General features: G+C 36.1%; 1 protein-coding gene and 1 pseudogene across 14 annotated transcripts in view; one reads left to right on the top strand and one right to left on the bottom strand.

Annotated features, from left to right (window-relative positions):
• The window catches only part of Epb41l2 (erythrocyte membrane protein band 4.1 like 2), a 191777-nt gene that overhangs the window by 19482 nt on the left and 160074 nt on the right, over positions 1 to 12221 (bottom strand). For 9 of the 14 annotated variants that reach the window (XM_071613018.1, XM_071613017.1, XM_071613019.1 and 6 more), the window contains 5 exons: positions 10060 to 10113; positions 9298 to 9861; positions 7335 to 7457; positions 5396 to 5494; positions 3732 to 3812 (listed from right to left, as the gene is read on the bottom strand). In XM_071613018.1, the coding sequence (XP_071469119.1) occupies positions 3732 to 3812; positions 5396 to 5494; positions 7335 to 7457; positions 9298 to 9861; positions 10060 to 10113 (921 nt within the window). The remainder of the gene's footprint in view (positions 1 to 3731; positions 3813 to 5395; positions 5495 to 7334; positions 7458 to 9297; positions 9862 to 10059; positions 10114 to 12221) is intronic. The other 5 variants (XM_071613026.1, XM_071613027.1, XM_027924906.2 and 2 more) reach the window with 3 other exon arrangements.
• LOC114083646 (transcription initiation factor TFIID subunit 9-like) lies at positions 730 to 1638 on the top strand (annotated as a pseudogene).

Genomic DNA, 12221 nt, shown 5'->3' with positions numbered 1-12221 from the left:
TGTTCCTGTCAGCTGTGAGGTTACTAAGTAAAACCGTATACTTCACTTCATTAAAAAATGGTAAAGCTACAAAACAAAATAGGGAGAAAGAAAAAACTGCCCCAATCGCTTTCAAATACATTTGAAATCAAGTTTGTCATAATTCCTTTCATTTCATAATGTAAGCATAAGAACTTAAATACTATAAAACATTATTATGACAACAATAAGGACCAAGAGACAACTAGCACAGCGTATTGCCAAAATGAGAAGTTATTTTATTAGAAATAAACTCTGAAGAGCAACCACAGTTTAGTTCATCCCTCCCTGGTATGGATCTAAAAGTGTCCTGACAAACCAGGTTTCCTAAAAACATGCCTCTCCAATTTGCTAACAAGACATTTGTTTCTCTGAGATGAAGACTTCTATCCATTAGTAAAATTCCTTTTAATGTAGACAAGGAACTCAAAAAGGTTCTAATGGTATTAAAATTAATACAAAATCAACATCAGTTTTCAACAGCAGAGCTTATTACTCATTTAAAAATAGCTTCATAGAACATACTGCCTGACCCAAAATGCAGACCACAGTTGTGCCTCTGGATCTGATCATGCAATGGAAACATGTCATAAAAGGTCAGGTACTCCGGGGGTTAGAAACACTACACTAGGCAAAGAACTTGCATCAAGATCAGGAATGAAATACATTAATGTGGATAATTTAGCTCTAGAAGGTTGATCACCAGATATCATGGAGTATGGCAAGATGTCTCCCAGGAATATGCTGAAAGATGCACAGATGATGGCACAAATCCTGAAGGATATGGGGATTACAGAAAAGATGAGCCAAGAGTTATAAATCAGATGTTGGAATTTGCCTTCCAGTAAGTGACCACAATTCTTAGATAATGCTAAACTTTGTTCCAGATATGCTAAGAAAGCTACTGTTGATGTAGATGATGTGCAATTGGAAATCCAGTGTCAAGCTGACCAGTCTTTTATGTCTCCTCCCCCAAGAGATTTTTTTTATTAGATATTGCAAGGCAAAGAAATCAAATACCTTTGCCACTGATCAAACCAAGGTACTAAACTGCCTCCTGATAGACAGTGCTTAATAGCTCCAAACTATAGGTTCAAGTCTTTACAAAAAAAAAAGAAAGCAAGAAAAAAAGAAAGAAAAGGAAACACAAAGCATATATTTCTGCAGGAAGAGTAACAGTTCCACAATTAAAGTGTTACTAGCAGACCAAGTACTCCCATACGAGGCACACCAACCCCCAAAACCAGGTTTGTTTCAACTAAGCAGAGACTCCAATGTCTCTAACAGGGCAGAGGTTTATAGTACAGATGTTTGCTTCACAGTCCCCTGCTATAAAAGTCTCAAGACCCCGCAACATCAGCAGTTCAGAATGTTCTGATTGATCCACCATTAATTGGGTTCAAAAACACAGAATAAGATATTACCACTAACATGGTATCATCACAAAACACTACCAATGAATCATCAAATGCATTGAAAAGAAAATGTGAAGCTGAAGCTGAAGCTAAAGATGAAGATGAAGCTGAAGCTGAAGATGAAGAAGAAGACAACGACGACGACGACAACTATGATAATTTGGAATCTGGCTTTGATGCATGTAGCCTGTATACTTGGTCTTGAACCCATTGTACTGAAATTGAAGAAACATGCTGGATATTTTCAAGTTCTGTTTTAAGAAAACTTCAATAGTATTTAATGAGTAAATAATAATTACTATTCTTCTCAATTGAAATGTTGGATTTTCTTTAATAGGACCAGTAATGGTTATTACTGTGTGTATATATGTGACTGCATGACTAATATGATTCTGCAACCTGTACACTCAGAAAAATGAGAAATTATATCCCATCTGATTCAAATGTATGATATATCAAAGTCATTGTACTGTCATGTATAACTAATTAAAACAAATAACATTTTTTTTTTTAAAACTAAAGTTGTTCATTGATTTGATTATTGAAAATAAATAAATGAATAAAAACAGCTCTATCATCTCAATTTAGGAAGAAAGAAAATCTATCATGAGCCTGTGGTGACAAATGTATGGGAAGAAACAATTTTACTTAAAGTTTATGCTTACCTTTAAACATAAAAAAAGTTAAGCATCTACTCTCTTTATTTGGATATTTGAACACTATTTTTGAAGCATGTATTATATCATTGCACAAAAGAGATGTGTGTCTTTGCAGCAACAGTTAAGGCTGTAGTATCACTGTGACTTAAGAGTTAGAAATGTATAATTTGGTGCTTATGCCTCAGATTGTTTATCTGCCTTTCTGAAGCAGTACCTGGATTGAAGTTTTCATGTAAAATAGTCAAAGGTGGGGGGGGGGGGGGGACATAAAATGAAACCTGAGAGTAAACCTGTGAAAAGTGGTATGCTAAAGTCTGAATAGACCTAGAGGTTCAGTGGGACAGAAGAGACAATTGCTGGGAAGACATTACGATTTGACTTTCTACCATGCCAACAAATGTGGGCTCTTGCCTAGCACACTATAGGAATTCAAGAACTGCTCACTGAGCAGAAGTTCTAAGGAAAAAGTTAAGAATCAGCTCTGCTACAATTTCACAGTGGGGAACTCAAAACTATCCCAGTGAACAGCAGCAGTAAAACAGAACCCTCTACGGGAAGCTGAAGGCTTGGTTTCCTCTTTCCCAAGGTGGAGTAATAGTAGTCATCTCCTAGGAACTTGTGCACCTCAGTTAAAACCCAGAATCAAGATTTAACACTCAAGGAAATTTTTAAAATTATGACTTATGTAAATAAAATAATGCTTACAAAGGCCAAAAAAAAAAAAAAAATGAGGAGCCATTTTCTTTGTAGGCCTGAAAAACATCCATTTCTCTATAGTCACATACAGAACCTTTCTCAAGCAAGAAATTCTTTCTCCAAAATTCTCTTTCTTGAGCTCAATGTTGTGTACAAAGTTGAATAACTATTATTTGCTCCTACAGCCCAGCCTGAAATGGTCCACTGAATCATTCTTTTCCATTCTTCAAGTCATTGTAAAATAGCCTCCTTTTAAAATCACTCAGAAAACAAAATAAAATAAAACCATCAGTTATGACTGTAATCTAAAATTAAAGTTACTCATCCAATCTCCAATGGTTCCATTCATTGCTTACTTAAAGCCCTGTGTTCTGCCAATCTTAATACAGAATGGAAACATAATCCTCTTAAAACTTTTCAGAATCACTATAAATTTTTACTTTGTATGAGATCTTAGGTTATTTTCCCTTCCTTCCTCCATTCCAATAGAAGTAATAAATAAGGAAAAACAACTAGTGGTAAATAGTCCAACTTTTCTTATGCTACAAAAGACACTTAACCATTCCTTTAAAAATACAACAAAAATAGCTTTTTTTCATTTTTCAGAAGTCATCATCATTAAATTGACATTTTTTAAAAAAATATTTAATGACTTATCTTTAAACCAGGCCCACATGAATACCTAATGGTTGCCCCAAATCCTTCAGATGACTTTGACTCTAAAGTACATGTAAAACCAGTGGGACATAAGTAGCCATTCACACTTTATGCTGACTCAGAGTTAGAAAAGCTGAAATGATAGGTTACACACATGCTGCGAAGTAGAACTTAGAAGTTGGACTTCATCTGGGAGAAGACGTTTACCCAGGAATGTGAGAAAATGACAGACATAAAACAGCAAATAAGTAAAGTCGCTTTTAGAACTAGAACCTAAGGTCTTTACCTGGTCATGATCAATATCTGCATCTCCTGTGATCACAATGCGTTTCTCAATTCTTGTTTCAGATATTCCACCTTTTACAGTCTAAAAGTCATAAAAAGAAAAAGAAAGAACAGCAATGACTAAAGCATGTTTACATAGGCAGAGAAAAGAAAAAGGGAACCCACCTTGACCTTCTGTTCATCATAAAGCCATGCACAATGAATGATGGAAGACTGATGTTCTAGAAACTGACTTTCCTGTATTATTAAGTTCAATAGAGAAATCTGTTGTTAAAGTTATAGCATCCATAAGTATCCCTCAACTGAAAGCAACCCTACAATTAATTTATCAAGACTCAGGGCAGATTAAGACAGACTAAATACCATTTAATCCAAGTAATTTGACTGAGATATTCTGTTATAATTTCCTGGTTTTCTTCATTCCCAACTGGCCAGTTTTTAAAAGGGAGAATAGAAAGAAGAAATAACTGGTATTTGTAGAATTAAGAGTAATTTTAACAATTCTGGTATCAGTTTTAGATTCAGGAAACTGTTTGATATTATTGTTTACATTGCTTGGTTCTAATCATACAAATTCATTTAGTAATTCTGTTCATTTGATTTAGTGCAATACAAAATAGGACTTGGATTTGGCTTAAGATAGGGAAGACATTGAGGTTTTCATTAAATGTGTGATCTGATCTCAGTTATGCATGTGACTGACCTTAGGGACATGGAGCATGGCTATGCAAAGGTAAGGTGAGACCTGGAGGAAGGAGACCCTGGGTGAACTGCTCACAGTTACTGACTTGGGTGTAACCTGAGAGCACTGGGATGGACTGGAGCAGGCCTAGGAGGTCAACTGCCTGTGACCTTCTAAATAGAGATAATGGGAAAATACCACATGGTTGTGAAAAAACACACATCCATCCTTGCCAACTCTAACAAAATCACAAGTGATGGCTTTTTACTGTAAGACTTACCACGTTAGTAACTTGATATGCTTTAAAATGAGCACTGGTGGCATAATTTATGTGGCATTTTTTAATATACACAGCTGTTTTTTTGTGTGTTTTGATTTTGATTTTTTTTCTTCATTATTGATGAATTGAAGAACCGGGGGGGGGGGGGGGGGGGGCATAAGGGACACATTTAAAACCTTTAAACATTAATCAAATATGAAAAGTAGAAGTGAAAGGAAATACTAGAAAATAAGATTTAAGTTAGAAATCTGATTACCTAGAAGCTCCTAAAAATAATTCTGGGTTTCTCTACATCTGAAGGGGGCATCAGTATTTATGCTGGCAAGCCAGGGACCACTTGGTAATTTGGTGTTAAACACTTGGAGAATGATCTGGGAGAATGCCCCCCAAACTGACATACTAACATCTTAAAGAAATAAGGGAAGTTTTACAGCTTATCAAATGATCTCTGCTCTTGTAGCCATCTTAACTATAGATATTCATAAGATATTTTTACCCCCTTGTACTTTAAAAAATTGGAATTTGGTTTAAATACATGTCAATGGAGGCTAATTTCTCAGTTAATTTAAATCAAGGCATTTTTTATTCCACTGGCACTGTCTGTGTATTACTTGGAGGTGAGTATAGGAACAAAGAAACGATTCAGAAAAGATCCTGTTTGCAATGTACCATCCTCTCCCTAGATTCCCCTGGACTGCTTTACCTTGGTGATGTGTGTGGTTGTCGTTGTCGACACGGACTCAGATGTGATGGTTTGTGCAGTCAATAACGTGCCCGAATCACCACCAGCCCCGCCATCAATCTTTGGATAGTTGAGGGAAAAATACAAAGTAATGCTTAACTTCCATCATGTTGTCAGAGAACCCCTCCCCACTGAATATGCATCTTCTAAAAATCTATATGGTCTGCAGAAGATGCTATCCGCCTATCCTTTGCGTGTCTGTAGTGGTAATTTACGGTCCAGGAGAGTGGCTGGCATTTAAAACAGAGGAGAGGCAAAGGCTAAGTGCAAATGGAGCAGCAAACCCTGTGGGTAGAAAGCAAAGGAAGAACAGAAGTAGAAGGTGGGAGGGAAAGCTACAAAGGACTCAAGAGAATTTGTCTGAGGAACATTTGCAGAAGCTAGAAAAGAAAACTAGAGAGGCAGGCAGGGAAGTTTCCACAGTGACCAGAAGTGCTGAGTTTGTTATTGTCTTTTAAGCACAGGTGGGTAAAAATAGATAAACATTTTCTCAGATTACTAAAGCAATAGAGCCCAAGAGACACTGAGCCTCAGTGATTTGGTTATTTGCTTATCTCTAGATTTTTTTTTTTTAACTACACAGTTGCTATAATAGTTTGTGTGCTGAGAGCATACATATTGGTACATATTTCAATATTGCATGTCTGCATTCTCTCTCTACATACATAACATATAAATTCCATGCATATATTAAAATAGGTTTTATTTTAATTTGATTGATACTGAAAGAGGTAGAAAGTTCTAGAATTTACCAGAGCAAAGAAATTAAGAGCCTAACACTTTATGTTATATCAAACATATCTGCCTTCTGTTTTCTGACATAGAAGTAACATATCTGACACAAGAAATAACTGGAAAATCTAAAGCCTTTCTGACTAAGGTAAGAGGAAATTTCTCTCAAATATGCACTGGGCACCTATATTTCTTTATGAGGTACTTACCTCAGTAAAGATACATGAGTAATGCTCCCAACACATATACACATAAGAAACCTGTTTGTGCTTATATGGAATCTATGCACACATGGATGAATAATTTTACAAATGTACCACTCATGAAGACATTAAACCTTTTTGGTGGTGCTGGGTACTGAAATCATGGACTATTGCATGTTAGGCAAGTTCTCTACCACTGAGCTACATTCCCAGAATAAATATTTGGAGAGGGCAATAACCTGCCATGCTCCACCTGGCACAATCCCACCTAGAAGGTCAAACTTTCGAGTAGAGAAAATATTTATCATATATATTTTAAAACAGTTCATTTTTAAATGATGAACACTTTCCTTTTTTGTTATTCTTAAGTTTAGACATTATCATGCTTATTTAAAATCTTTACAGAAGAAGTCTAAATATCTAAAATCAAATACATAAATCTGATAATTATTTACACACAGTATCACAGGTCATGTATGAATGACTACATATGTCTAAAAGAAAATAATCCAACATGAAGAAGGAGGGAGAGTATGTGTGTGCATATGTGTGTTACTTGTATGTTAGTGAGTTGACTGGATCTGTTTTTATGGAATTTAGAGCAAAGAAAAAAGCCCATCTGCTATTAAACCACAAAATATATCAGATTCAGTAAATTTCACGAGACAATCTATTTTCCAAGTGTATACAAACATTTTTGGACACAAGCCAGAAATGCCTTACAATAATACATATGAAATCCACACTGCTTATTCTAAATAAATATACTGGGTCGCCAATTTGATTGCAGCTCTCTGTCTCAATCTGAGAGCCACATAGCAATGTTGTTGGGGGAGCAGTTATAAAATGGAGACGTGAAAAGCTAAGTCAACGTCAGGAACATGTAAACGACAAGACACTGAAAACAGAAATAGACATACTAAGTAAAGAAGAACTCAAACAGTCCAAGTCTTGAGCTTTTGTACCTGTGGAGACTCATATGTGATGGTTTTGGTCTCAGTTTGGACAATAGGGACTTCCTTGGTGGAGATTTCTGTCCTTTGTGAGGCATCAGAAATTGTTACCATCTCTGTTTTTACCACTGGTGGCTGAGGTGGAAAAGGAAGGGAAAAATAAATTCTAGAGGTAATAAAGTAAAAGAACTTAAAGGAACCTTCAAAAATAAATTGTTTAAGAAACATCCAAACATACACTCATGCACAAAGGAAAAAAAAAAGAGTAAAATAACATAAAACAAACAAAAGATATGAAAGAAAAGCTTTCCTTCAAATATATCATATACACACATACACATATGTTGGTATGTGTATATGTGTGCATATATAAAAAATAAGCTAACATGATAACTCCTTAAATCATGTTATTCTTCAAATTATGATGGCCCTTAACTACTACACTGTTATACGTATATTCTTTACTTTGGAAAAGTAATGATAATATTGAAAAAAGTTTGAAAATGACTCAAAGTGAAATAATCTTGATTGCTACAGCAATTTAAAGCATCACAGGGTTTATGTGAAGTCTTATTGTTTTTAATTAGCATGCCAGCTAGGTAGACAAAGATGTGCTCTTCTCCCCAAAAGACACCATTTTCAGAAAGGATATCTTCAAGAAGGATTGTTTCATTTGTCATAGCCTAAAATTTGCAGTGTTCCTTCTGTATTACATGTTAAAATGTTATGTCTAAAATTTCTCTATTAATGTTATAGTAACACTTTAAACAATTTCAAACATGAAAGTAGAGGTTCAACGGTCTTTTAACAGTGTACTCTGTTGAGTACATTGTACTCAGTACAATGTCAGGCTATGATACTACTACTAAAATACTACAGTACTTTCTCTGAGAGAAAATTCCCAACAGGTATAATTATTTAAAGAGAAACAACCATATATCAAATGCAGAAAATAATCAAAGACTCTTAAAACATCTTCTCTGACGAGAAACACAAAGTTTAAAAGTGACATAGTAAAAATCCATTTAATCATTTCAAAACAGTCACTTCAAGATTTTTCTACCCATCAGAGTGAATATGAATAAATCCCTATACCGTGGGCATTTTAGAATTGAAAAGCATTTCCATGGAAGTAAACCCTCCCTCAGCCTAACTCATTGCATCTAATGACCAAGAGTTGATCGAAGTGGACTTTGGAAAGTGTTCTTTCTTAAAGAGAAAAGAAGAACACTCATATCCAATGTAGATAATTCACAAAACATATAATCAATTTGCAAAGAGCTAATATAAGGACAGAACGAGAAGAGAAGGGTTCCCTCCTTCTACTACTGAACAGTTTCGCCTCTGGCTGCCTAGAAGGAAGGAAAAAGCTCTTAACCAAACCATACAATCCCTGGAATCTAAAAACAGAAATCACAGCAGCATTCAAGAAATACTGTTCTCATCACTGCAGGATGCTGCACTCAGAGCATCACAGTAATCAGAGCCTGCCGTCAGTTCTAAAAACCTTTAGTTCAAGAGCAAGAATGAGTCCAAAAGTCAAATCCAATCTGGCGACAGGAACATACACACTCACATTGACCATTTTCTCAACATTACAAATACATTTTTCTAATTAAACCAATGGGGGAAAAGGCATTTAGTTTGAGGAAGCAGTGCAAATAAAGACAAAACAGTTCAGAGCATTCCAAACATGCAAAGAAAATTTAAATATGCAATGGCAAGGAAAAAATGATGAGGTGACTGTAGGAAAGTTTACCCTACAGGTGATCCAGTGGCAGTAGAGAAGCTAGAAACCATGAACTGAGCTGGCAGAAAATCTACAAGCATTGCTTTCCCCCTTCTTCCCGTGAGAGAAAAATTCTTGTTGAAAAAACTGAAGAAGAATTGGGAAGACAGGCGAAGAAGAAAGGCAGGTGTTTCCCACCTGAGAAATAGCTCTATAGCTTAGCTCCCGCTTGGAACTCCCATTTACCTCTGAACAACAAATAATTTGTGGCAAAACATCAATGTCAACATGAGACACCTCTCCGTTAACTTTATGTTGCTCTTCCTCTGTTTCTTCTCCCATGTCTTGCTTAACCGTGCCTTCGTTTATACTCTTCTCTGCAGATATCTTTTGGGCAACTACATTTTCCTGGGCCACTGTTTCTACTGTGATTACACTGGCACCTGCTTGTCTGCCCGGGCTGGCTTCAGGCACTGCTTCCTCCCTCTCTACTACCTTGGCTGCTCCGCTGGGCTCTTCCTCCGTCTCTTCTTCATACTCCTCCTGCTCTTCCCTTAGGGTGCCCTCGGTCACATGGTGGTGGGGCCGGTACTCTCCCACATCTTCCTCCTCACTCTCACTGCTGCTGCTGCTCTCAGAAGACAGGGAGGTGGAGTCTTTTTGTGTCACAGGCTCCACCTTACGAATCTCCCCAGGACCACTCCCAGGTGATATCTCTTTACCATTCATTTCTTCTGTGATTACTCTTTCGTCTTTCCCAACCTCTGCCTGCTTCTTCTCCTCCACTACATTCAGAGTCTCATGTGAACTCTGTACGAAAAAAAAGATGGATGAGGGAAAACAAAAATATATGAATAAATAAAAACAATGGAAATCCAAATTAAGTGATGGCAGATTCATGTCATGGAGAAAAACAAAGATGATTATGATGGCTGACTGAAAGGGAAGAGGGGAAAACGTGAGGGGATGAGGTGTCAGGCAATGTGTTAACATGGAAAAGGGGAGAACCTTAACAGCATCCCTGGCTCCAGTGCAAGGACCTTCTGACGCAGGAGCACGTGTCTGCGGAACAAAAAGCAACCAAGGACACAAATCAATAAGGAGTTACCTCAACAACCGCCAAAACAGACATCTGACACCACAACACAGAACAGCAAGAATGAACATCTACGAAAAACTCTGCTCAAGGTCACACAGGACAGTCAAGACAAATGCCTAAAAGCATATAAAAACGAACAAAAACAGCCAGCATTCTCCCAAGAAACAAAATTCTTTTATTTATAATTTATACCTACAAGTACCACTTATGTAAAGTGTCATATGTATACACACATACACACACACACGTGTGTGTGTGTGCGTGCGTGCGTGTGTATAAAAGCTTACTGAGCACTTAAAGGAATATGTGAAACTCAACAGTTTGGGCTTTAATCAGACTCTAGAACCCAGGCTGGAACCTTGACTCCTCAATAAACATAGCATTCAAGGAAATGGTACCTATAATTATTTGCTGATACTTTTAAAAAATAGCTTTACTGGCAAAATTATAGTTGGCTTCAGATAGCTATCAAAATAAAAATGTTCATTTCAAAGACTGTCAATAACATCCCAATTTGTATTATAGATTAGCAAATATTACACATGAGGGCAGATGTCAATGATAGCCCCAAGTGCTTTCTCTTAGGATTTAGTTCCTTCACTAGCATCTTTGCAATCTGAAATGGATCGACTTTATTATTGGAGAGGTTCATTCCTATTCCCTAGAGACATGATCTTCTTGGGAGTAAATTAATTTATTATATTTGAGTAATACAATATCTAAATGTTTGACAAATACTTGTCAACTGAACATATTAATATTGTATTTCATTACATAATTGTTGCCACTACATTAATGGTATTCACAAGTATTCTATGAATACTAATTTTACACCAAAGACAATTCAATAATAAATAATTTTAAGCAATGCCAGCACAATTAAAAATAAAACAGCTTCATATAATGGTTGCATCCTACTTGTTTTGGTAAAAAAACAAAAATGTTTGGCATAAAATTTGCAACAATTATGCAGTGAAATAGGGTAGTAAAAATTACTGTGCTGTGGTATTATTTACTAGGGTAAAAACTTTTCTTTCTTAAACAGGAATTCATTTTAAAGCTTCAAATTTCCTTACATTCTTCTTCTTTTTTTGATTGTGTGCCTCTGAACCCTCTGGACATTGTTGTGAAGCTGCCAAGGCTAACTGTGGTAACAGATATCGGGATTTCACACTCATCTGCCCCAGCAACATGGACAACCAGAGCTAAAGGTGTTCAAATGGCACACTTGTCCACAGCATCTTTCAACATATACTCACAAGCTCTTTTTGATCTGTTCTGTTATTTTTAAATGTCTGGTAAGGTTATATTTGAGTTGCTCAAAATTCATACCATATAAATCATTTGACCAACAGAACAAAGATAATCATCCTTCCAGTTTTACTGAAAACCAGGAGGTTTCACACATTAAATGGAAAAATACTCTGAAATTATTTTTATAAGCAGGTAACACTTAACTGTAACTACTTATAAATTCCTGTATAAATAAAGATATCAAGTGATCAGAATACTTCTAAATCAGACATTTAATGATTACTACAAGTAAATGAATTATTCTTACTATTTATTAGTTAACTCAAATGGCTAGATACGTTCTGCTCAAATTCAGAGAACCCCTTAGGGTCATTCAAAAACAATGACTTCACTGATACGGCAGGCACTTCAAGTTTTTTTTCATATAAACAGAATTTTAAAAATGAACCTCAGAAGATGCCCAAGATTTGGATTTGAAAACTTGAATTCTCCTTAGTTGAGGCTTTCCTTCTACTTAACACCTCAGGCTCCAGGCCATCATAGTTTAAGTGATTCCCTGAATTTAGGCAGAATTTTTGTTTCTGTTTTCGACCAAAAGTATCAGTAGAAACATCCAATCTATTTGTTTTCCTAATATCCAAACTCTGTCACTGTTCCTTGAATGTTTCTCCCAGAGAGTTTTAATTTCACCAGTGAAAGCACTGGAGGGAAGGAGGCCTGAATATTCAAAAAATTAAAATCACTCTCATATGTGGCTTTTAGTAACAGGGGAAACAAAGTAAAATGCACCTCTGGCAAGTGTGAGAAGGGCGAGGAG

The sequence above is a fragment of the Marmota flaviventris genome, chromosome 6, assembly GCF_047511675.1.
Source record: "Marmota flaviventris isolate mMarFla1 chromosome 6, mMarFla1.hap1, whole genome shotgun sequence".
Taxonomy (NCBI): domain Eukaryota; kingdom Metazoa; phylum Chordata; class Mammalia; order Rodentia; family Sciuridae; genus Marmota; species Marmota flaviventris.
Note: the sequence above shows the minus strand (reverse complement) of the source record. Positions and strands in the feature narration are given on the sequence as shown.